Consider the following 26,887-nt stretch of genomic DNA (forward strand, 5'->3'; position numbering starts at 1 on the left):
TTCTATGGCACCTTTAATATAGATCAGTGGACTCGCAAGTATGACATCATCTAGCAACATTTAGCAAACAGTTTTAGCTACTTTCAGTTTAAAGCAATTGGTAACACTGCATACAGCCGCTATATTGCTAAATCTACCCGATTTTTTTTTTTTTTTTTTATATCAACAGAAAAATGTACTTGGATAACCTGGCTTCTCTTGAGACTCCTGCTTCAGAATGTTAATGATATGCTAAAACTCGCCCGCAGCACTTTGACGTGATTGTTTACACGGTAGTTTAGTTTGTGACATAAGAAATACCAGCGATTTCAAACCGTGCTTTTGATCACTGCAGTTTTAAAGACAAAATACTCTGCAATGGTGCTGCGCATGGTTTGTCTTAAAGCAACATTAAAAACTTGATTTTTACGGCAAGGGGACTTAAATATTACTTTTCCCTACACAGGTGGCCTTGGTAACATCAGCATAACAGGAAAATCATTTTAGAAGTGCACAAATCTTTTAGGCTATATGTTTTGATTAAAAACAAAGTCTGAAAACATTCATACATCTTAAGAATAATGTGCACCAATGTGATGACTACTGCAAAATAAGACCATATATTGCAGTTTAACTAGACTAGCTCACTTTTTGATTTTCTGCTGTGCGCTGACTGAAGAGAAGAGCTTGTGCTGCCTTATTTTAAATCAAAATTAGGACAAGCCTCCAAAGCCTCATTCTCTTTAAATCATAATCACTATGAAAAAAAAAAATGCATTATGGCATAACATGTAACTAGAAAGAGTAGCGTCTTTAAACATTTCTGCCCACTCCACGATGAAGAGGATGACACAGCTCCACAAACTCTTGGCTGGTTTCTTCACTCAAAAGCACATGGAGGGCTAATAGAATTCTTTAATCTTCATTATTTTACCACATATTCATAAGTGATGTTACACTAGAGTGCCATCTCTAGCTCATTATGTTTATTAAAAGCTTTTCTCGCACGCGAACAACCTGCGAATAAGGCCGGCGAATACGCCACCGCAGCTGCCCACAGATCATACGCGATAAACCAGAGCAAGAGTGCTGATTGAGGATAAGATTTAGCTTTTTATAGCCAACTAAATATGACACAGCAGCTGATTCTGGATCAGTTCAAATCTGATGCTTTATATAGGCTGTGATATTGACAGACTGGAGTTATTATGCGTGTGCAGTGTGTGTATGTCAGCTTGTGCTGATAAGGATCGGTGGGTATGATTGCTATCAAAAACAATTGGACAAGAGTTAATTAGCTTTTCTTTTCACGGGAACCATCTAAGAGCCAACCAGGATGGAATTCCAAACATACTGTTCTTCCCGGGCACGCGAGCGCACACGTACGCGCACGCATACTACATCGAAGACTTTGTCCTGTCCCAGGTGTATCTTAGAAGCTGTGTGTGGTTTGTCCTACTTCCTGTACAGTGTGACTGTATGTGTGTAACGTTGCGACAAACACTGACCCATTTCTATATGCTGTAATATTTACAGTCCCAAATAAGTTTTATATATATATATATATATATATATATTTTTTTTTTTTTTTTTTTTTTTTCCTTCCTGAGAGCAGGAACTGTTAATGTAGAAATGCAAACGGGATTAATTATATTCAATGAACCTCAGAATTCAAATTTATAGTTGCCAAGATCAATTAACACCCGTCCCCCAAAGTCAAAGTTTACCACGGGCAAGATCGGACATGACAATTGCTAAAGTGAGTTCATGCGCAATGCCGCCACTACATCACCAAAGTGAAGTGTTCGCGGGCACACTTCTCTTAAGTGCGCTCGTGAGTATGTTGCGCGTCGGACGCACGTCCCAGTTTTGGCACTGATGCGAGTGTGTAGGAACCCAGCGCGTCCTCCTCTCTCTCCTCTAACCTTCTCACAGCGAGACGCACGATTCCACAGGATGCCTCACCATATGCTTCTCTTAACCACTGAGTTTGGGGTTGGGATGTAGGCGATCCATCGGGCGCAGAGCGAGTTCTGGATTTGGATGCTTCGCTGGCACTGCTTTGCGGGTGATGGTGAAGCGCGTCTTGCGCGCTGCCGCACGTTTCCTCGATCTTTCCTCGGGACGTTTGGCGAAGGGAAATGTGAAGAAGGCTTAAAGAATGGCATGTAAACATGGTTTCTGCCAAGAAGGAGATGGTGACTGCGATGTACCCCACTTCTATTTCCACTCTCCTCTACTTTCTCTGTGTGGCGGCTTGGTGAGTTCCAACTGGATGTGAGCGTTACGCATGGCATCTTTACGCCTCGAGGTTACAAACGTCAAACTCGGGCGTTTTTGAACTGTTTGTGCTGTTGATTGATACGAAAATAGGCGTAGATTTATTGTGTGCGCTATGTTAAAATGCTTCAGTTTGCTCTGTGTTGTTTTTAGCATAAAGAGAATATCTGGACAGATCAGAAAGGATGAGAAATTATACCCGGAAAATTTCACGCGCATTCTGGACCGACTCCTGGATGGATACGACAACAGACTCCGACCTGGATTTGGGGGTACGTGCCAAAAAATCTCGACAATCATGTGGCCAAAAAAGGCGCACAGTGCTTTTAAAGCTTCTTGCGCAAAGCATGCTCTCCAAATGTTGTTTTTTTTTTTTTTTTTATGCAGGTCGCATGCTGTTTACTAAGTGTTGTTTGTTTGGTGAGGGCTGGTGTCCTCTGAGGGGAGATGGAGGTGTAAGCCAACTCCAAATGTCCTTTTGCTGCCCACTCTCTTTCTCTGCTCTCTATGTATCAGTTAGATCGGTGCCGTTTGGATGTTTAAGCGAGTTTGGTTATGTAATCCGCTTAATGCACATTTTAAGTAGGAAGAGTACAGATGTTCGCTTTGTGTGCGTAAACCGATAACATTCCCCGCGCCCTCCTATCATTAACAGCGCGCATTAGTGTTTTAACCTGTTTTGCGGAGCCAAGTGATGCGCTGCTGTTATAGTTGGTGGTCAGCAGAGAATTGTATAGTTGCTCTAGTTTTGTGTACAGTGGCCCAAAAGATATTACGAAGGTCACTGTGCCTGAAACTTCAGTATTAACCCCTTATTTAAAAATAACCAAAAAGATCTGGAAATTAAAGTTCTGTTTTATTTAACTGAAATGTAACACTTTATATCTTCATTAACAACATTATTAGATTATATAATGCCAGATGTCATTAGTTAGTGTGCATGCAAATAGTTAAAAAAATGGAATTAAATGTTTTCATAGTCCTATATAGCTAGTCATTACATAATATTGATTAATGACTTATTGATGAAAGTTACTATATAAAGAAAAACATCAAGACTTGCTGCACACGTCACAGTTTCCGCTCTCCCCTTTTCCACATTTCATTTTTTTAGTCAAGAAATAAATAATCAAATCAAAGACTGTGGATCTCTATGCGTAATGCCGGGATGTGATTGGAGCTCTGGGAATGGAGCTCTGGTTTTTTTATGTAACTTTAGTGAAGAGGCAGAGAGCACATCTCTCCAAACAGAGCAGCACACCCACCTTCACATGACAAGAGCTCTCGAGCGGAGCTGGATCAGGCTGGAGGGGCTTGATCAGCTCTCAGCTAGATGGTGTGGGTTCACAGTTCTAGTAGGATCGCATGAGTTGCCCTTGCCAAAGAATGTAGTGCTTCAGAGATGATAGATATTAGGGCTCGGGCGCGTCTCGTACCATTGGCCTGGTTGTTGTCGTCAGAAATGCATTTGATTGTTGTGCCACGAGGAGACTTAAGAAATGCACTTTTCACCATATACTGTAGCCTCTTATGTAATTGTTCAGCCTGAAGTGACAATTCTGTCATTTTTTTTTCCCCACCAATATGCTGTTATTTTTTCTGTGGAACAAAAAAAGTAGCCAATTTTATTCATGTTGCTTGTGACAAAAAGCACCATAAATATAGTCCATAAGACTTGTGCACTACATTTCAGGTCTTCTGTATTTGGTTTTCTGTATATGACAAACTCAATTTTGTGTTTCTGTTAGTCTTATGGCTTCAGATGACTTTGAACAAAGAGCATGAGTCATATAGACTATTTTATGACACTTAAGTTTTTTATTTTTTTTTTGGTACTTTCTAGAGCTTGACATTTGAATTCATTATGAAATACAAAGTTCTGTCATGAAACTCTAGTTGGCACAGGCTAATAGGTCCTTTAACTCAACCTGCTCGTAATCACATCATTATCTATAGGGCACAGCTGATTGGTTCCTGCTGTATCAGTAGCCAATGAGCTTGCGTGCTCAAACTTCAAAATACTTTGGTAGCATTTGCCTTAGCAGTGCAGAAACCCTCCACCTTCCCCAGCTCCACCTGTATAGATCTGCTATGGGTAACTCATGTATGCTATATTGTACAGCAGCATGTCTTACCTGCTCACAGCAGTGTGTTGTGTATGTATTGGCAGTAGCAAGTCCCGTACTTGCTTTGCAGCAGCAGCAATAATCAACAGCAGCAGCAGCAGCAGCGTAGCAGATCTATTCTGCCAAGACACAACATTGTCATACCCATTACCATGCCAAACACTCCAAGAGTTGTCATGACAGAACTGTTTCACTTACGATATGGCTTTGGAAGAACATTTAAAAAAAAAAAAAAAAAAAACATGGTGAAGTTCTCAGTTTTCTTTAAATTAAATTTTACTTTGTCTTCTATTTCTCCTAGATTTCCTACATAAATAATAATAGAAACGAATGAGACAATAATTGTCATAGAGTAAAAGTATAAAATATGAATAAGGAAAGCAGCTCAGATCATTTGGTTTTGGAAGAATTTGATGGGAAATGTTTGAGTTTATATTGAGACATTTGACTTTTGGTTGTACACTCTTAAAAATAAAAGGTTCCAAAGCAGGGTTGATGTAGTAATTCCATATAACCACTATTTTTGGTTCCCTAAAGAACCTTTCAGTGAACAGTTCCTAAAAGAACCTTTTTCTTTTTCTTAATGTGGATAACATTTTAAAAATCTGAAGACCTTTTTCCACTATCAAGAACCTTTTGTGGAATGGAAAAGTTCCAATGATTTTAAAGATTCTTCAGGGAACCTTCAATGCCAATAAAGAACCTTTATTTTTAAGAGTGCACTATGGTATTTTTGCAGATCTGCACAGTTTGAGACATCTCTTCTGAAACTCTAGTGTAGACACATGGAAAAATCTGAAAGCTGGACATCTAAGCAAAAGTCTCCATTTACTCTTTATTTCATCTCATCGCTGTTGGAAAAACAATTAAAATATATAAAGAGATCTCTGTTGTGATTTTTGTGTGCACTGGACTGAGTAAGGTTGTTCCTGTCTTTCATATTTCTGTAAGATTCATGGTTGTCAACTGTGAGAGATGCTCAGAGTGTCTGTTTAATGACAGATAATCCATTTTCTTGTGTTTGACTGAAGGCACTTCACTCTCAAGTGATTTACTCAAGCATCTATCAAAGAGCCTCTAGTACATTAGGAGTTCAAGCCTCACGAGTTAAGCCAATGAGACGATTCAATGATTAATCATGTGATTTAGAGTTTTGAGTGCCCGAGTCTGTTTTCAGTGACACTTTTGGTCTTTATTTGTTTGTCCACTAGAATTTGATTAAAGTAGATAAATAAATGATAAATGATTTTAGTCTGAGAAAAAGTCAACAAGAAATCCAAACTGAGCCCATTTCCTTTCCTAATACACATTCACGGTCATATTGTGCAATATTTGACAGTGTACGTTATTTTTAAGAAAAGTCTTTATAATCTGCTTAATCTGCCTTTGAAATGACTTTCCTATTGGCTGATGTCAGTTAGGGTGTGTTCACACTTGGCAGGTTTAGTTTGAATAACATAAACTCTGGTACACTTGCTCTGTTAGTTTGGTTCATTTAAATAAGTGTGAACGCTGCCATCTGAACCTTGGCGCGTACCAAACAAGTGAACCGAGACCCACCTTTTCAGGGTTTAAATAAACTCTGGTGTGGTTCGCCTGAAATAATGCAGCAGACAAACCAAAAACAGGATGTGATGTCACAAGATGTGACCCTAGAAAGAATACAGTTCAAGCATCTGTTTTTTCCTCGTCATAGGAGCTTTGTTGCCCATTACTGTTCAGTACATTTGTCAGAACCACCATCTCTTTGCCACAGATATTCATTTGTGTGTGTGCAACGGAGGAATTCCTGGAACTTTTGACTCCTTTACACATTTTCTAAGCTTTCTGTGAGTTCTCGGCTGGTAAAAAAATAACATCATAATCAGTGTTGGAGAAAGTTACTTTTACAAGAATGAATTACTTGTGTTACTAGTAATGTGTTATTAGGGTGTGTTCACACTTGTAGTTAGGTTCGTTTGGTTCATTTGGTCCGAACCAAAACAGAAAAAAACAACATTTAGTCCTGGTCCGATTAGTGTTCAGATTGGCAATTTTATCACCGAACCAAACGATACGGAACCTAAACTCAAAGGGTTCACGACCTGATTGTTCGATTTTATGACGTATTGCCTATTTTGAGACGGAACTTACCGGATATCCAAAACAATGCTGTGTGCTGAGGTAAATGTGCTTGTTGTGTGTGTGTAGCCTGCATATGATGGTATTTTGGCCAGCTGGGAACTCGTGAAGAGCTTATAAAATGTGTAAAGTAGTCAAAACAGCGGCGGGAATCCATCCGTCACACACATAAACAATCTGTTGCGTGGAGACGCGCTGCTGATGTCTGTGATGGGCAAACTCGCGACTATGACAAGAAAAACCGATACGCGTGAGGATTCTGTCCTTTTTAGGGTCTCATCTTCCTGTTTTTGTTTCGTTTACATGTCTTTGGTCCGTGTTGCGTTCATATATCATTCGAACCGCACCAGAGTTCGTTTGGAAGCGGACCGAGACCATCTTTTCAGCGGTCTCGGTCCGCTTGTTTGGTGCGCACCAGGGTTCGGATGGCAGCGTTCACACATGCTCAAATGAACCGCACTAACAGCGCAATCGGACCAGGGTTTGTTTTAATCGAACCAAACATGACAAGTGTGAACGCACCCTTACTTTACTAGTTCATTGGAAAAAGTAATCTGATTACGTAATTCTAGTTACTGGTAATGCATTACCCCCAACACTGATCATATATACACACAAACAACAAGCGCATTTAGCCCAGCACACTGCATTGTTTTGGATGTTTGGTAAAATCTGTCGCAAAATAGTCGTCATAAAAGCTGTTTTTTGTATTTCAATGTTAAAATTGACACTGTGAATGCTAAGTGATCCAGGACTAAAATGTATAATTTTCTTTTTTGGTCCAGACCAAAAGAACCAAGAGAACCGAACTACTAGTGTGAACACTATGTGATTGTGTGGGTTGCTAGTTAATGTTAACCAATAGCCAAAAGCTGTTTAGTCAATGGATTGCATCCAAAATCACATACTTTCTTGAGTATATACATATTTTGAATAATTTATTACTTCACGACCACTAAAAAAGTATGTTCTATATAGTGTGAATGTAATCTGGATATACTACATCCACCATGCTGTCATTATCATGTGACCTACCAGTGTCAGTTGCGTAGCTTCACTTCCATTCAAAAATCCTCTCCCGTTGCCTCATGGGATGGTAAAGTGTCCATCGTATGTGCACTTCAGAATCTCGCCGGAAGTAGTAGGTCATCTGGGTACTTTTTGCCTACTCTTTTATGATGTACTTCGGACATACTTTTTTTGTCACATACTGTCTTTCGCCTATTATATAGTAAGGAGGTATGCGATTTTGGATGCAGCCATTGTTTTAGGCCACCATACTCTAGGCAATCCAGCCTTTCTTATGTGGTTATCTAATGCCGGTTAACAAGATTACACCATTATTAGCAAATGATGGATTTTCTAATCTTCTGCAACTCACATTCAGCTCGGCCTCCATTCTGATATGAAATACACTTTACACCATCATATGAATTTCTCAAATAAAGTCCTGTTCAATAGTTTTTCTCTTAAGCAAGTCAAATGGCTTGAGAATGGTTTCATGTTGACTTTGATGGCAAAAAAAGCGAAAGCATTTCTGTGGTAATCCATTTATTTCACTCGTAATATCTATGACTACTAAGTTACTATAAGATCACATAAATTCTGTAAACATTTCTTTCAGATCTATTTCTAGTCATAAGAGGCTTATGATCATAGTTTCTATTGATTCCTGTTTCTGTCCAGGTCCAGTGACAGAAGTGAAGACCGATATTTACGTCACAAGTTTTGGCCCAGTTTCCGACGTGGAGATGGTGAGTGCTCTGAGATGTTAATGATTATGTGTGAACAGGTTGGATTCGTGTGTGTACATGTATGTGTGCACGAGCAGCTGTTATATAAGGTGTCATATCCGTCCACAGAGATATTATTAAACTAAATAATTCAGGCAGCTTGCCATTTAGATCAATGCAAGGTGCTGTTATCTGCTTAGTCAGAGTGAATCAAGTACAGTGTGGTAGAGATTCAAAACAAAACAAAAAAATGTGATTGAGTCAACAATTTTGGCAGGGATTTTCCCCTGAGAGCATTGTGAGGTTTAGCACCTCGCAAAAGAGCATAACAGTGCTAAATGTGACCACAAATAGTGTTCAGCTCAGATTGGAACCTACAATATTAAAACCAGCAAAAATAATGCATTAAAAAGCATTCCGTGATGTTCCGTTTCAGTTGGTTTCTCTAGTATGATTTGATTGGCTCTTCCCCAGTCCACATGTTGATTACATTGGGGAAAAGAAAAAAAGTTGTTTCAGAAGTGTAGAAAGTTTGGTTTTTGTTGTAGAACCATGAAAATAAAAGTTATTCAGTAGAATGAAATTGACTGATTAATGGTTTAGAACACAACCATGACATTTCAAGTAAGGGTTCGTTCGTTGTTTATAAGGTTCACAGGGGATTTATTTATTTATTTATTTAAACAAGGGAATTCTTTCGTGGATGAATTTGATGAGAAATGCTTTAGTTCATATTGACACCTTTGACTTTTGATTGGATACTTTAGTATTTTGGCAAATCAGTTTGAAAATTTTATTTCTCTGAAAAGTAAATAGGGTTCATTTTATGTTTTAAAGGGTTGCAGGTAAATTTCTTTCAAATAATTTTTTTTTCATGGATGAATTTGTTGAGAAATGCTTCAGGTCGAATTTGCACAGTTTGAGGCATTTCTTTAAAAAGTAAAAATGGATTATTTTGATTTTATGTTGTTTTTAAGGGTTAGAGTTTTTTTTTGGATGAATTTGCTGAAAAATGCTTTAGTTCATATTGACACCTTTTGACTTTTGATTGGATAATTTGGTATTGTGGCAAATCTGCACAGTTTGAGATAGGGATGCACCGATAACAAGCTCATGTACTTGTACTCGTACTCGTAAAAATACCAAAAACCGATACCTCACGTGACGTAACTGACAGAATTTTCCGTGCACAGAGACACCGGCGGCAGCAGCAGAAACAATGTCAGCCTCAGAGGTGTGGAAATACTTCAAAATGAATGATGACAACACACACATTGTGAAATGCATGCTTTCAATCACAATTCGTTATCGATTAGCGAAGGCGGGATAGGCAAAATCGCGCTTAATTACTCAGTCCAGAAGCGCTCTCTCTCTTTCTTGCACGCGATCCCAGTTCTCTCAGACAGCGCGCACTCAGTTCTCCTCGCGCCTGAATGGTCAAACACATAGTTGTCAAAATGTCCATCTTGTGGAGTATCTCACGTAAATACAGTCGGTTATGGCTTAAGTGGATGTAAACATTTGGGTGAAAACAGGATATGTGTCAGTATCCATGGATTCAGTCTTAAAGGGACCGTAACCTATATTTGTCATTAATGTTAATAAAACAACAAAATAGTTAAATAAATGTATACATGGTAAATAAACCTACTGTATCTGAAAAACAAGTTTATTTAATTTTGTATCTCTATAGTATTTGTTGTATTGTTTGTAATTTGTTTGAAAATTTCTTTTATATAACAACAATTATATATATTGGTAATTATGCCCTTTGAAGGTTATTGGACAATGTGAAATTTGCGCTTTAAGTTTGTGACAAGCACAAAATTATTACTTTTTTCATTAAAGTAATAATAAAGAAGCTGTCCTACATTCATTAGTCTCACTGTGTTGTGCTTGGAAAACTGCAACATCACCAAAAAAAAAAAAAAAAAAAAAGAGAGAGAAATTAAATGTATAGGCATTGGTATCAGCGAGTACTAGAAAAAAGTATCATTACTCCTACTTGGTCCTTAAAAAATGGTATCGGTGCATCCCTAGTTTGAGACATCGCTTGAAAATTTGATTTCTTTGAAAAGTAAATGGGTTGATTTTATGCTTTAAGGGTTACAATGTTACAAGGGTTACAAGAGTAAATTCTTTCTTGGATTAGAAATGCTTCAACTCATATTGAGACCTCTGACTTTTGATTGCATATTTGATTGTATTTTGTTGAATCTGCATAGTTTGAGGCATTTCTTTAAAAAGTAAATAGGGATTATTTTGATTTTATGTTGTTTTTAAAGGTTTGGGGAATTTGTCAGGGGAACAGTTTCTCAGCATGAGGGGAAGTGTTTAAGTATTTAGACAATGTTTTTGCAAGATTATGATGGATTTTTTTGTTGGTTTTTACAGAATCTCTCTAATGAAGCTTTCTGTCAGGAGTAAGTCAGATTGATTTGCGTGCAGTTTTGACTGCTCTATATTTGTGCTTTTTTCCAGGAGTACACCATGGATGTGTTCTTCCGCCAGACGTGGGTGGATAGGCGGTTGAAATATGACGGCCCAGTGGAGATCCTCAGGCTAAATAACCTGATGGTGACCAAAGTCTGGACCCCTGACACGTTCTTCCGGAATGGCAAAAGATCAGTGGCTCACAACATGACGGCGCCCAATAGACTTTTCCGAATCATGAAGAATGGCACCATCCTGTACACTATGAGGTACCGCATGCATCTGTCCAGTCCTGAGTCCGATTTACCCTGAAAAGACTTTGGCAGGCTGTGTTTGATCATCTTTTGTTGGTCCTGCAACAACATTTGTGTTCAGTGAAAAATAGCAGGTTGATATTAAAGTTGTTGAAGCCTCAGTCCCGGCCTCTAAGGCAAACCCTACAATACTAGATAGCTGTTAGAAATGTTGTTCCATGTCTTACTTGGTGAAAGACCTTCAAATGTGTTGGTGGACATTGCACCCTCACTATTTTAAACATTTTTATCTGTGTTTTTTTTTTTTTTTTTTCCACAGATTGACAATAAGTGCAGAATGCCCGATGAGACTCGTCAATTTCCCGATGGATGGCCATTCCTGCCCTTTGAAGTTCGGCAGCTGTGAGGATTATTATATTATTATACTTTATATATGCTGATTTTTTCATCCCACAAAACACTAAAGCATGATTTGAAAACACGGCAGTTTATGACATGTTTGAGGTTTGAAGAACATTACTTATGAACTGTTTCTTGAAGAGCACTGAAGTAATCCCTTCTTTAAAAATGGATTTCTCTCTCTCTTCACTGTCAGTTGACTAAACAATTCATACGGGGAAGAGAATGTTTTTTTAATTTGTGAGCAGAGACCCTATGAATAAGAATTTAAGTTCATCTACAGTATATGCTAGTGTACTCCAAAAAGACAGAAAATAAAAAAAAAAAAGGCAGGAAAAAGGATCAAAACTATTGATGATTTATCTTGCTTATTTGTTATCTTGCATTGGTTTTTTTCCCCTTCGAATGCGTTCTAGGATGAAAATTGGAGAAGTCAACATAAGAAAGGAGACATATATACTGTATATATATATATATATATATTAGGGGTGTAATGGTACACAGAAGTGTACGCACCTCGGTTTTGGGGTCACGGTTTGGTACGATTGGTCAAAAAAGGGTCACACTTTAGTTCAGGGTCCAATTCTCTAATTACTAACTAACTATTAACTATGACTTTTGCCTCAGTAAACCCATAATTACTGCTTATTAATAGTTAGTTTTGTTAAAGGATTAGTTCCTCTTTCTGATGAGCACAGTCGGAGTTAAATTAATAAACATCCTGACACATCCAAGCTTTATAATGGCAGTGAATCGGACCAATGAGTATGATCTGAAGAAAGTGCATCCATCCATCATAAACATACTCCACATGACTCTGGGGGTTAATAAAGGCCTTCTGAAGCGAAACTATGCGTTTGTGAAGTATGAAGCAGACCATCTTCCTTATTAAACTTACGAAGAAAGTGTAAAACTCACACAGTTCAAAACACTTATGCTACATCCTACGCCTTCCGTATTCAACTTATGAAAAACTGTAACTGACGCGACATCAGTTACACTTTTTTCGTGAGTTGAATAGGGAAGGCGGTCTGGTGAAAGCTGGATATTTTACTTTAAAACTTGTTAAATATGGATATTTTTCTTAACAAATGCATCACTTCACTTCAGAAGGACTTTATTAACCCCCCGGAGCTGTGTGGAGTATATTTATAATGGATGGAAGCACTTCAAGAGCTTCATACTCGTGACCCCCATTCACTGCCATTATAAAGCTTGGACACATCAGGATATTTATTAATATAACTCTGATTGTGTTCATCAGAAAGAAGAAAGTCATATACACATAGGATGGATTGAGGATAAAGTGAACTAATCCTTTAAGTTTAGGTATTGGGTAGGATTATAGGATGCAGAATTTGGTCATGCAGAATAAGACATTAATATATGTTTTATAAGTACTAATAAACAGCCTCCTAGTAATATGCATGCTAATAAGCAAAGTTAACAGTGAGATTTGGACAACATGTTCTCCAACCAATACGCCTATATAAGTTGTTTGTCACTTCCCTGAAATATGACCCATAGGAGCATTTACTAAAGTTGCGCCCCTATCGACAACTGGACACTTTCATTTTAATGCATTGTTCCCTTATATCTGCGTCATATTTCAGGTTTCGTGTAGCTCAATTTGCAGAGCATTGCAATATATAACAATATGCAATCATGTGATCATGCGATCGTGGGTTCGATCCCAAGGAACACATGTGCTCATAAAGTGTATATGCACTATAATGCCGCGTTCCAGGCAACCCGTAACCCGTGTTTTTCCAACCTTCTACCCGTGAAAGTGCACTGGAACAGCAGTCAAAGCCGTGACTTTCCACCCGTGAACTCGTACCAGATCGATGTACTCCCAGTTACGGGTTCTGACGTCACATAGTCCGTGAAACAACAATGGCAGCCCCTATGTATGCCATGTTTAAGCAAGTGCACGGTAAAATAAAAGGTATAACAGCTTCTCTTGCCTTATGCGCCGTTTTCCTCCTCCGTTTCCCTCAAATAAGCAAGGAGTAAGCACCTTTGGCGATAGAAATAATTAATGAGCATAAGCCCCGTACGGTCCGCCATGTTGGTTTGTTTACACTTTTACGCAGTTTGGCGTGACTTTCCTGGAATGCTACAAAGTCGTGAGTCGTGATTTGAAATCGTGACTTGCGGGCTCAAAAACCTGCCTGGAACGCAGCATAAATCACTAGGTTTAGGGGTGGGGTGGGTGTAGTCGTTAATAAAAAAATGCTAAATTTTGCTAAATGGAGATAAGAGAAATGGTCTAAGAAGTCCACACATTGCATTTAAATGAACACGCATTTTGATTGGTAACGACAGTCAAACGTCATTTCATGACGACAGACGTAACACGACACTGTCATTATTTTTACGCCAGCTAGAGGGCGCATGACTTTAAAACGTAAATATAGGTTGTAGTAAGGTGCTTGAAAAATGACCTATAGGGTGTTTTTTTTTTTTTTTTTTTTTGGAGGACAGTCTGGATTTGGAGCCTAAAGTGTAACCGAAAGGAAACAAATCCACAATGGAACAAAGGAACAAATCCACAATGCTAGGTTTATTTTATTTTTATTTTATTTATTTATTTTTTTTTTTTTTTTTTAGCAGACAGTAGTGCAAATCAGTTTGTTCAAACCGGGTGTGTCTCATACGTTCTGAAAAGTGAAGCCGCGGGCTCTTTGATCGCCCCCTGGAGGCTGGATGCAGTACAGGTCATAAATCCCGCCCTCTCAATGCAGTCGAATGAGACTTCAGTGAAAACTTAAAAATAAATTATGCTTCAAATAAAACTTTCTGAAAGATGGTTTTGGTCATTTAAGGTAGTTGTTATCACGCTGATATATATTCAATTGTTCGTTTTTGTGATGATTTAGATTTTAGCTAGCAATTTGATGCTATAAAAACGGGGCGTGTCGTCGTGATTCGAAGTTGATTGACAGCTTGTCTGAGGACTGTCGGAGCTTCGAGGGGAGTTTGAAGATGTATTAACTAACTGTTAATTTTCGATTTCTTTGTTATTTAGCACCAACAAAATGAGTTGTTCAGCAGTAAACTGTACTAACTGACCTACAGGATCTGACGGATCACTGAACTTTTTTCTGTAACATTAAATGTGGGCGTTATAAGCTAATTAATAAATGTTATTAGTTAAGATAACACACCTAATGTTAACCATGTCGGGAAAAAGCAGGTGATCGTTATCTGGCAGTTACTTATTATTTTTATGGGTATAAAATAAAAATTAGCAGGACAAAACTAATGATAGCCTACTCTAATTACAGCAATCGATCTCCTGTAACGTTAGTTGAACTTGATTTAAAATGGCAGGACCGTTTCTGACGATTTAGAGTTTACGATTTTATCTACTGAATTTGCTGTTTCAAAAATATTATTGCTCTAGAAACAGAATAGCCTATTATTTTATAGGTAGACTTTTAAATTGTGTATAATTTTTATAGTCTATTTAAAATACATGAATGATGACGCAGTCGTCTGGGCGGAAGTTTGATATCGCGACTCCGCCTCCGGGCTCCACTGACGATTCCTTCTGCGCATGCCCAGGCTCCAAACTTTTTTTTTTTGACGTATTGCGTAACGTGTCAGCGCCCATTCATCAGCCCATTTTGGCTTCAGTTCAATACAATGGAAGGAAGCGGCGTCGCGTCGTCCATCTTTTTTTACAGTCTATGGTTCAAACTAGCGGCATTTAGTCCCCCTGAGGTAGTTGGTACAGTTCAGCCTCCTATAGTGTATTAAGCACTGAGCAGTAAACAGAATGCACTTTTGCATAGGTTATAATTTTTTGCAGTGCTGATAAAAAACAAAAGGTATTTGGTCACAATCAGCTACAAAACTGAAAAGCATCTTGTGTTATAAAAGTACAAAAATAAAACTAGTGCATTAGGAGTGTTACAATTTGCTCCACTTAAACTATATTTAAACATTCAAGGCTGTTCTTCTTCTGCTCTTTTTCCTGTTGTGGCGGTTAGCAAACAGGGCTATATTACCGCGTGTGCCCCCTTCTGGATTGGAGCATGGAATGCCCGTGACTGACTGTATTTATCGTCTGATTGTATGCACTGAACTGTGACGTCCGTACTGTACAGTTCTGGACGAATACACGTACCATTACACCTCTAAAATATATATATATATATATATATATATATATATATATATATATACACACACACACACACACACACACACACATACATACAGACAGTACACATAAGCTACAAGCTTAATTTAAGCCCAATACCTTAGAGATCTGGAAAAAAACTCTTCTCCTCAAGGAGAACTTACTTTTCCCTCCGAGAGTGTAAATACAGACTTAGTTCAGATTCTAAAAACTGAACAAAGAATCTCCATATCAGCAAGACTGTTCACGACAGTCGGTCAGCAAAAATGAAAACGAAAACATGAAAGAAAAAAAAAATCAGGTAAAAGAAAGAGAAATCTGAAAAGAAGGCCTAATCTCAAATGGGAATATGTGGCAGGTGGGTAGGGCTCTTTTATGGCGACTGCTGGAAGATCTGGAGATAAAATCAGTCCAGAGAGCTCCTGCTGGCGCATTGTGACATTGTGATGGAGGACGATCTCGATGTTTTGGTTTTTTAGTGGTGGCTGTGCTAATGTGCTGACGGATATCTCGCACTCTCTTCTTTGTCTTCTTATACATCTTCCTGTCCTTTCTCTGGGCCTGAGGGGAAGCATCTAGACAGAGAGCTGTTCGTCCCCTGTAGAGCCAAGAAGGTCACCACAGCTTTCCCTCCTGCCCCAGGACAGCGCAGACCTATAACAGCTCTCGTTTTCATTTTACGCTCTTTCCTTTGCACTCTGATACAGTTTTCTGCTCCTCTCTCATGTCATGTCATGTCATTCTCTTCTGTATTCATTTATCAGAGATGTTTGCTAGGGTTACTCTCACTCATAGTTAGGGTTAGTGATTTTTACTAAACTTCATTGTGTAATTCATCGTACACTGTAGGCCTGCAATATTAATCTAAATAAAACCGTAATTGCATTATGGCTTTGTGCGATTATCAAATTGCAAAGGCTGTGATTTAATTAAATAAATACATATGGACTGCGTGTTTCAGAATGAAGCGCGACACTGTGTATATTTACACGCCAGCAGCTGATGATCCAGTGTTTTATAGGTGCAGAAAGTCTCCTCATATCCTGATATCAATCACTATGTTAACGGTCTAAATGTATTTTTTATAAATATATGTTGTCTGTGAAAGGCGCAGGACCATAGAATGTTAATCCAATTATTATATTCGGTCCGAATTGAATAATACGATGTCCTACCTACCTGTCAGCGTATGTTTTTACATACCCTCGTGCTCCCTGTTCACGCAGACATCGCACGTCATCAGCGTGTTTCATGCTATGCAGAGTTTATGTAGACAGACGTCAGTCGCGGAGCACCACAAACAAACAGCAGCCATCTTCTTTTACAGTTCCTACCGAATCAAAACAATGAGCTTATGCTGCGTTCACGCCATAACTACTGTAATTAAGAGATGGCAACCCGTGACATTCTAACCGGAGCTGTTCACGTCCTCAGACTCGGAATTATGCGTTTTCAAGTCAACAGTATCAACACCGAAATGCATCTGCAGCAGTCAGGTACAAGCTCTCTAAGTTGTTTACGTTCATTATTATTGTATTGTTATGTGCTTTGAGATATTAGTTAGTTTAGCGCTGTCTCTTGTGATACTTTGCCGAGAGCAGCTGTTTGTGCGTTCATGTGTTTTGGAGGAGGCGTGGATTTGGATGGCAATTTGCAGGGAGGGTGGGATCGTATGCTTTCAATGCTAGCAGGCTAACGTTAGCATACCATTATTATATTATTTTTCTTAAATGCTCATTTGTTTATTTACAGTGAAATATTACAATAATAATATTTCTTTTTTTTTTTGTTTTAGCTATATTTTGAGTAATAAATTTAATAAAAAAAGAAAAAGAAAACATTTTTTTACAGTGGATTATTATAATTATTTTATTGTCATATTGATATATAATCACAAACTTTTTGACCGAATTGTGCAGCCCAGTGCGGTTGTGTTAGGGGTGACCCGATTTCGAGTTCCAGCTCGAGGACCTTTCCCGACACTGTCCCCCTCTCTCTCCCACTTTGCTTCCTGTCGATTATCTATACTGTCCTATCTCAGTAAAGGCAAAAATGCCAAAAATAAAATCTTTAAAAATAAAAATAAAAATCACAAGTATATCTATTCCCCAAATAGTGCATCCCTACTCCACAATTGTAGCTCTTTTGGTTCCCAAACTTTTTAGCGTGGAGTACCCCCTGAAGGGATTACCATCCTTCCGCGTACCCCCTCTCTTCCACTTCGACTGCAGTCACAACTTTACCATTAAGCGACAATATTTGTCCCCTAAATTGATTTTTCAGTGCATTTTTTTTTTACCTTTATGAATAACTTTATAAAATAAATAATGTTTTAAATAATAATAAAAAAATGTTCAATAGAGAAATATGCAATGATGGTAAAACGAAGTAAAACTTTTTAATATTAAACTAAAACCGCCTTTAGGTGGCAGCAAGTCACTGTTTTTATGAGTGAGTCATCGAGTCATTCATTCAGTAACGAAGCAAGTGGCTGTGAATGAATCATTGACTCTCACGATTCGTTCAAAGCCGCAGAATTGTTCGCGAAACACAGACGTGTGTTGTAGTTCTGCTGTGGTTTTCGTCAGAACTATTATTTCATTTCAAAATAGAGTACTTGCAGTACTAAATGTACATTTTATTTTTTTACCTGTTGTATAATAATGCCACGTTTGCAGTCATGTGGATATTTGGGAACAATTGCGTTCTTGCTCGTTATCATCATTAAATACAAGAACTCACACAAGGTATGTTTTTGTATCGGAGAAAGTTTGAGTCTTAAATCGAAATTAATCAATTATCTGTGTCTATATTTGTTCTTCATGCGAGTAAATGCTAATACAAAGGTGCATTGTCGAGAACGACAGTAATTTAGCGTGATTTAAGGCAACAGATTCTGCACGCATCATATGCATGCTGCTTGTGTGGATACAGTCATTTTTGACTGCAAATGATGTGGTAATTTGATTAAATGTACTGGATTTATGACATTTTGGCAGTTGGAAATAGATGCTCGATTTTAATATTATTTTAAGGTAGAATTAAATGAACTACTCAGCATTTTGTTCGCGTACCCCCTTTTGTCACCTCACGTACCTCAGTTTGGGAACCACTGCTCTAGACATAAATGATTCTTCACATCAAGTGTTTTGTTGAGAAGTGGGCTGTTATCTTACTAAACAGTGAACTAAACCAACTTGAACACAAGCAAAACTCCCAACTGCTCTTATTCCTATTGGGAAATGACTGGATTTTGCTCTAAAAATTTTGGTAAATATGACCGTACCTTGAGAAACTGCATTGCAGTGTACAAAACATCTTAGTTTTGCACATTGATCACTTTAGAAACTACTTAACAACACCCTGACAACCAGCAAAAAACAGCTGTAACAGGAACTTTTGCGCAGGCAGAAAACATCAGAACATCAGAAAACGTAGTTTGTAATTAAACTCATGTTGCACTGATATGTCTTTCTCTCCCACTGGTTCGTTCACTTCCCCTTGATAAATTCAGTCATGCCCAGCGTGACTTTGGATCAAAACGCGTTTAGTCTCTCTGTCCCCTCTCTTTTTTCTCTTGCGCATTCTCTTTCTATTTTCATGGGGTTGTTGGTGGGTGTCTTGGAAGCTCTTCCTCTGCTCTGTTTCCCAGCGTGTGGGGGTTCAGAAACAGAAATGGAGAAAGAGACAGTGAGGAGGAGAGAAAAAAAGAGAATTAAGGAAGATCGAGAGAGATGGTGATGATGATGATCTCAAAGGAGGACAGGAGCGCAGGGAGCGTGCCGACGGACTTCTGGATGAGCAGTCAGTCTCTACTCCGTTTGATGTATGGATTTCTCCTCCATAAATGAAATCTGTCTGATTCTGAGCAGGAAAACATCTCAGCGGATCCGATTTCTGTGATTTCTGTGTCTGGATGATTGTTCTGCTTGGCTCGGATTTGAGATTGGCACGCACAGTGGAGGAAGTGGGCAGCAGTGAGGAAAGATCAGTGTCTTAGCGGCGACCGTTCGACCCTAAGCTCGAGGACTAATACACACGGTTCCATGCGTAGGCATATCCAGAGGAAGATTTCATTGCTCATAGATTGCTCTTTCAAAGCTCAGGAGACCTAGTGAAGTTCTCAGATATGTTTAATTGAAGTATTAACTCCTTTATTTCCTTGGGTGAAAAAAAAAAAATAGACAATTGTTGTGAATTTAGATCAGAAATGTTGGAGTTTGTACTTCTGATCGAGTTTTTGACATCCTGCAGGAAGGGAACATCACTCATGAGATCGCTTTAATATCAATTGTTTCTCAGAGCAGAAATGAAATTAAATGGAGGTGCAAAGATTAAATGGAGGTGAAAACTCGCAGACATTTCTCTTGAGAAATGAAAGCAGGGTAACACTTTACAATAAGGTTCATTAGTTACTGTAACAGTAGTTAACTACATTAGTTAACATGAACTAATAATGAACTGCACTTGTACAACATTTATTAATCTTTGTTAATGTTAATTTCAACATTTACTAATTCATTATTAAAATCTTGTTAACATTAGTTAATGCACTGTGAACTAACATGAACAAACAAAGAACAACTGTATTTTCATTAACTAACGTTAACGAAGATTAGTAAATACACTATCAAATGTGTTGCTCGTGTTAGTTAATACTTTAACTAATGTTTAACTAATGAACCTTATTGTAAAGTGTTACCATTATTATTTGATGGAGCTGAACTAACATGAACTAACAATAAACAGTTGTATTTTTATTAACCAACATTAACAGATTAATAAATACTTTGACAAACGTATCACTCATTGCAACACCGTAACCATTGTCTTGATATTTGTGTGTGTGGGGGGGGGGGGTATTCTTTTACTTAAAGAAATAAACAAGATAAATAAGAATGGTATAATAATGTCTAGGTCTAATTATACCCTATAGTTGTGAAGTAGTCCATATAAACTCTGCGCGAATAATATTTTATTTAAAAATATGCACACATTCACTCTTGATTGTGTCTAATATGTCAAAAAATGTAAAAAAAAAAAATGTGTCTCGTCACATTCAGTTATGAATGACATCTTTTTGATAGCATATTTTTAATTAAAAATGGAGGAATTCCATAAAAAAGTTAAGTAGTTTGCATCACATTATGTTACTGTGGGTCATTAAACATATCCATCGTAAAACAGTTGTCAAATATTAATTGTTTAGCTATTTATATCTTACCACGCACAGCACGGTTGGAATTCACACTCTTCTTCAGTAAATCGTAAGCCCTGCCCATTATTTTGACATTGACGAGTGCTGTTAGACCGCTGAGGCAGACCAGCCTAAAACTGTAACTTTTTAAACTGTCTGTCATCCTAACAAACAGAGTAGGGTGTAATGGAGAGCAGCATTAATAAATATCAAATGTTGGGGGGACAATTTAGCCATTTCCAATTATTGGGGGGACTTGTCCCCCTCAATGTCTATGGTGGTTACGGCCCTGGCTCGTTGTTAGTTAAAGCATTAACTAATGTGACCTTATTGTAAAGTGTTGCTTAAACCTGTAATCTCACATCTCCACTAGAACAACAATCTATCTCACCAATGTCTCAAACCGTGCTCAGATTTGCCAAAGCTACCAAAATCTCAGATCATAAAACTCAATATGAGCCATTTTTCCCCCCTGTGATCTGCAGTTTCCAGCAGTATGCCAACAATTGCCTCATTTGTTTCCATTTTAACCTTAGGCCTTTTTTCTCTGGAGGAAAATCTGAGCATCAGGAGTCTCCATTTACTGACTGTTTAATCTCATTTCTGTCTTTTTCATTTCCACCGGGATACACACAATGCCACAGATATGGTCTGATTGTTAGGGCTATGCACACACACACACATTCCTTCTGTTCTTGTTATGATGGTCCTCTTTTGTTTATCAGATGCCTATCCAAAGACTGAGATGATCTACACCTGGACCAAAGGCCCGCAGCATTCTGTGGAGGTCCCACCTGAGTCGTCCAGCCTGGTCCAGTACGACCTGATCGGACAGACTGTGTCAAGTGAGACTGTAAAATCCATCACAGGTACATGCACATAAAACACTATCACAATGACAGCAACTATTTATTTATTGCAAATATCTTGCAGTATACTATGGAAGCTTGTTTCTGCCACTGAAATAAAAAAGTAAAAAGTAATTGCGACTTTTAAATCACAATTCTGACTTTTTCTCAGAATTGCTTGATATAAACTTGCAATTGCGAATTATAAAATCAGAATTGCGTGATATTAAGGGCTCTATCATACACCCGGCGCAATGTGGCGCCTGGCGCGACGCAAGTGTTTTGTTTTTTTCTAGTTTCAGCCCGACGCAGTTATCATGTTCACATCCTGTGCCACATTGTTTAAATAGCAAATGCATTTGCGCCCATTTGCGTGCCCATGGGTGTGCTGGTCTGAAAACGAGGTGTGTGTTGGCGCGTTACTAATTTGAGGCAACTGAATAACACTGCACCAGTGACCATCAGAAACCTGGTCTAAAGTCAATGGCGCAATATTTGTTTGTCACAGGGAAGCGCAGCAGCACACAAACATGCCAAATATTAAAAATAAAAGGATTACAATGTAAAAGATTACATTGTAAAAGATCCTCGCGCATGAGCAGATCCGTTTCCTCACTATAGACTCGTTCAGATATTCTGCTTGCAAATTCCACCTTGTAAATAGCGAATCCGCCATGGCGCAAGCGCAACTGGCTTTTAAAGGGAATGGGAGACGAGACTCTGATTGGTTTATTACGCGTTACGCCCAAAACACACCCATTACTCATTAAGAGAATAGGGACAACCCTTTTAGACAATGCACCGGGCACACCGACCATTTTTCCCGTCCTTAAACTAGCAAAAGTAGATTCGGACACACCCTAAGTGCACTTGTGCTGTGCGCTTTAGACCATGTGCATAGATCATTAAATTCGGGCCCAAAATGTGTAATTCCGAGTTATACAGTCAGAATTGGTGATATAAAGTCGCAATTGCGAGTTATAAAGTCAGAATTACGTGATATAAAGTCGCAATTGCGAGTTATGAAGTCAGAATTGTGAGATATAAATCACAATTGCGAGTTATGAAGTCAGAATTGCTTGATATAAAGTCAAATATAAATTCGCAATTCTGACTTTTTGTCTCAGATTTGTGAGGTTATATTTTGAAATTTTCGACTTTGTAATGCAATTGCGAGTTATAAAGTCAGAATTGTGAGATATAAATTCACAATTGCGAGTTATGAAGTCAGAATTGTGAGATATAAATTCACAATTGCGAGTTATGAAGTCACAATTGCTTGATTAAAGTCACAATTGCGAGTTATAAAGTCAGAATTATGTGATATAAAGTCACAATTGCGAGTTATGAAGTCAGAATTGTGAGATATACAGTAAATTCACAATTGCGAGTTATGAAGTCAGAATTGTGAGATAAATTCACAATTGCGAGTTATAAAGTTAGAATTACGTGATATAAAGTCGCAATTGCGAGATATAAAGTCAGAATTACATGATATAAAGTCGCAATTGCGAGTTATGAAGTCAGAATTGTGAGATATAAAGTCAAATATAAATTCGCAATTCTGACTTTTTTTCTCAGATTTGTGAGGTTATATTTTGAAATTTTTGACTTTGTAATGCAATTGCGAGTTATAAAGTCAGAATTGTGAGATGTAAATTCACAATTGCGAGTTATGAAGTCAGAATTGTGAGATAAATTCACAATTGCAAGATATAAAGTCAGATATAAATTCGCAATTCTGACTTTTTTTCTCAGATTTGTGAGGTTATATTTTGAAATTTTTGACTTTGTAATGCAATTGCGAGTTATAAAGTCAGAATTGTGAGATATAAAGTCAGAATTGTGAGATATGAACTCGCAATTCTGAGAAAAAGTCTTTTTTTTCCCCTCAGAATTGGACTTTATAACTTACAAATTGGGAGTTTATAGAATTCTGAGAAAAGAAGTCAGAATTGCATGTTTATATTTCACAATTCTGATTTTATAACTTGCAATTGTGAGAAAAAAGGTCAGAATTGCGAAATGTAAACTCGCAATTGTGAGAAAAAAAGTCAGAATTGTGAGAGAAAAAGTCGCAATTATCCTTTTTTTTTTTTTTTTTATTCCGTGGTGGAAAACAAGCACCCATAGTAAATACTACCATCCAAGCGTTTGCGGTCAGTACGATTTTTTTATTGTATTTGAAAAAGGTCTCTTTATTTTCACCAAGGCTGCATTTATCGGATAAAAAATACAGTTAAAACTGTAATATTGTGAAATATTATTACAATTTATTTAAATATATGTCCGTAACTTTTTTTGGTTAAAAATGATCCAAAATCAATTTTTGAGGAAGTACATAACCAGCCAGAATTCAAAACTATCTCCTTACCTTAGCTGATTCACAACAGTAAGCTTGTAATAGTGTTTTATAATAAATCGATACTGGTGGATTTCCGCGGGAAATTCGAGCATGCAGCAGTTCGTCTTTGCGTCATTACGTCACATCTGTAAACAGAAAGAAAGGAGTCCCAGCATATAGGATGCTGCTGGTAGGGGATCATTTATAGCCTTTTCTCACAGCAGCTGCAATAATTAAACTTCTCATTTTGACGGCGGATTGTAATCCAGAGAGGTTCAAATGACAATCATCATTGACAACTGGAGATTCACCCGTAGTCAAAAGCAAAAGACTTCAGACTGTGGAGTGGCTACAGAAATTGAAATCTACAGGTAACGCTAATATACAAAGTCACGCAATGCTGATGTTGTTAACATTAACAATTTGAGAACAATGTATAACAACAATAATAATTTGCACGGTTTGATGCGAAATGAGCTAAGCGATCGTTAGATTTTATCATCATTGGCGGCGCGATTTATTGTAGGCCTAATGCTTTTTCCCTCAGTTGGTCAGAACAAAAGTGGCAGATATTCCGCATATAACTGCAATTGCCAGAGATGGCGACTAAGAGGGAAATCTTACAGACAGCAGCTTTAAAAATTGAATTTATTCCTATGAATTTTCAGCATCATTACTCCAGTCTTCAGTGTCACATGATCCTTCAGAAATCATTCTGATATGCTGATTTGCTGCTTAAGAAACATTACGTATTATTTTCAATGTTGAAAACACTTGTGCTGCTGTCTTCACTGCCACTTTTGATCGTTTATCCTTGCTGAATAAAAGTTTAAATGTATTTCAAAAAAAATCTTACTGACCACAAACCTTTGAACGGTGGTGTAGTTCTTGCAAAGCAGCATGTATTGAGGTCTAAACCCCACTGAAGATAGAAAAATCTATTCATTTTTGGGTTTTGTAATCTTTATTTAATATATAAAGCCAGGGCATTTTGACAATTGCTTGGTTTCCATTTACTGTATTTTGGTAAATGGTCAACAAAATGACTAGTTGTTGTAAACTTTGTGCTTGTTACTCTTAAAAGCGACTATATGTGAAACAACAGTATTTAACTGACACAGAAAAAAAACTAAACTTACCTAAATGTCTATCTTTGTGCTGCAGTGCAAGAACTGCTATTTCTTTCTGGAAATGCACATCTAGTTTTAATTATACTGCTCACTATAATGGAAGAATTGCATTTTAAACATTGAGCCGCTGCAGATTTTATACTGTTACAGTTTATCCTCTGCGTTCATCCACCAAAAGTCAGTGGGTCTGAATAATTACTTTTTTAAAAGCTGGTCTGTGTCCGAGTCACCCGATCAAGGGATATGGGGAATATTTGATAGTGACATAAGCTAGATTAAGTGAAAAACAATTCTACTTAATGCCACATGGCCTAATGTCAGCTTAAACGTAAAGGTCATCGTGAACTCTTTCAGAACGGCTTGGTTTTTAGAGCAACCGTGCGTCTCACTTAAACAGAAGTGGGGAAAAACAATGCCATTTGTTTATTTAATGATTACATCTTTCTTATCAAAATTACATAAGAGATTTGGAGCATTCGGCGTGCGTTTTGATGACTGGAGCTCTGGTTCCCAATATGGCTGCAAGCCTCATTCTGTTAAAATAAGATGAATCTGCCAGCGCAGCTTAACAGCCAGAAAACTATGCTGTTCAGCCAAAATAAGTCTGCCGTGGTGACAGACTGTCATTCTGACCTTGTTCCTATGCGTGCTCGCTTTCGGGCTTATAAGGCACTTCCTGTTTCTGTTTCTCTGCTCTTTCAGGTGAATATGTGGTAATGACGGTCTACTTCCACTTGAAACGGAAAATGGGCTACTTCATGATTCAGACGTACATCCCCTGCATCATGACTGTAATCCTTTCCCAAGTGTCTTTCTGGATAAATAAGGAATCCGTACCCGCCAGAACTGTCTTTGGTATGTGTTACTCTCAAATCTTCTGCACTGTTTCCCCCCTTTGAGCCACCAAAACCATTTTCATGCAAATATGGAGAAGAGAGCTGTTTCCTTCTGTCATATCTCCTTCCCTCCCTCTATCCATTTATCATTTTTTTTATACTTCTCTTCCTTTTTATTCTGCTATACTTAATGCTGGGTTAAATTCTTTTTTTAACCTCAGGTAAAAGCCACTTTTGAAAGTGGGTTAGCGTCACTTTCCACCCAGATTGCAATGCTAAGGATATATACCATGTGAAGTTGTACAGTGCTAGAAATGCAACATTAAATTGTCTAGCAAATGACGACCAAACTGCGTTAAAGCTGGTGTCATTAAATATTCATGCATTTTGTACAGTTAGTCACAGAAACTTTCATGCGGAGGTTAGAAATTTCAGATATTTTCTTTCTTTTTTGTCTTATTGCATTTTCTGTTTTATGTACAACATTTGACTTCTTTTTTGTAATACTTACATTTATCAAAAGTGACAGGAAAGACATTTATAATGTTACAAAAGATTTCTATTGCAAATAAATGTTTACTAATAATAGAAACTTTAATAAACTACCTTTGAACTATATTATGGATCACAGCAGATTTCAACATTGATAATAATCAGAAATGTTTCTTGAGCAGCAAATCAGCACATTAGAATAAGTTCTGAAGGATGTGATACTGAAGATTGGAGTAATGAGGCTGAAAATTCAGCATTGATCACAGGATTAAATTACATTTTAATATATATTCACATAGAAAACAGTTATTTTAAATTTTAATAATATTTCAGTTTTGAAGTGATACTTATGATAGTGAAATATTATTATGGCCTTCTACAAAGTCTTGATTTTTTAGGATCAGAATAGGTTTTCGAGCTTTTTTTTTTTTTTTTAAAAAAGAAACACTTTATTTTTCATATATTTGACATTGTTTATTGTTGCAGCACCTCTCTTCCCAGATAGTCATTAAAGCTCTGTTTAGTTCCTCTCTCTAAGTCCCTCCTTTCGAAAAGCGCAATGTGT

At 37.6% G+C, this 26,887-nt stretch overlaps 1 protein-coding gene across 1 annotated transcript in view; it reads left to right on the plus strand.

Annotated features, from left to right (window-relative positions):
- The first annotated feature begins 1,684 nt into the window (after positions 1-1,684).
- gabra4 (gamma-aminobutyric acid type A receptor subunit alpha4) overlaps positions 1,685-26,887 on the plus strand; it is a 55,154-nt gene continuing 29,951 nt past the window's right edge. Inside the window, exons 1-7 of the mRNA XM_048164117.1 lie at positions 1,685-2,239; positions 2,413-2,531; positions 8,193-8,260; positions 10,721-10,941; positions 11,246-11,328; positions 21,398-21,541; positions 25,697-25,849. Coding sequence (XP_048020074.1) covers positions 2,154-2,239; positions 2,413-2,531; positions 8,193-8,260; positions 10,721-10,941; positions 11,246-11,328; positions 21,398-21,541; positions 25,697-25,849 — 874 coding nt within the window. The 5' untranslated portion in view covers positions 1,685-2,153. The remainder of the gene's footprint in view (positions 2,240-2,412; positions 2,532-8,192; positions 8,261-10,720; positions 10,942-11,245; positions 11,329-21,397; positions 21,542-25,696; positions 25,850-26,887) is intronic.

Source organism: Megalobrama amblycephala, linkage group LG17 (genome assembly GCF_018812025.1).
Source record: "Megalobrama amblycephala isolate DHTTF-2021 linkage group LG17, ASM1881202v1, whole genome shotgun sequence".
NCBI classification, from domain to species: domain Eukaryota; kingdom Metazoa; phylum Chordata; class Actinopteri; order Cypriniformes; family Xenocyprididae; genus Megalobrama; species Megalobrama amblycephala.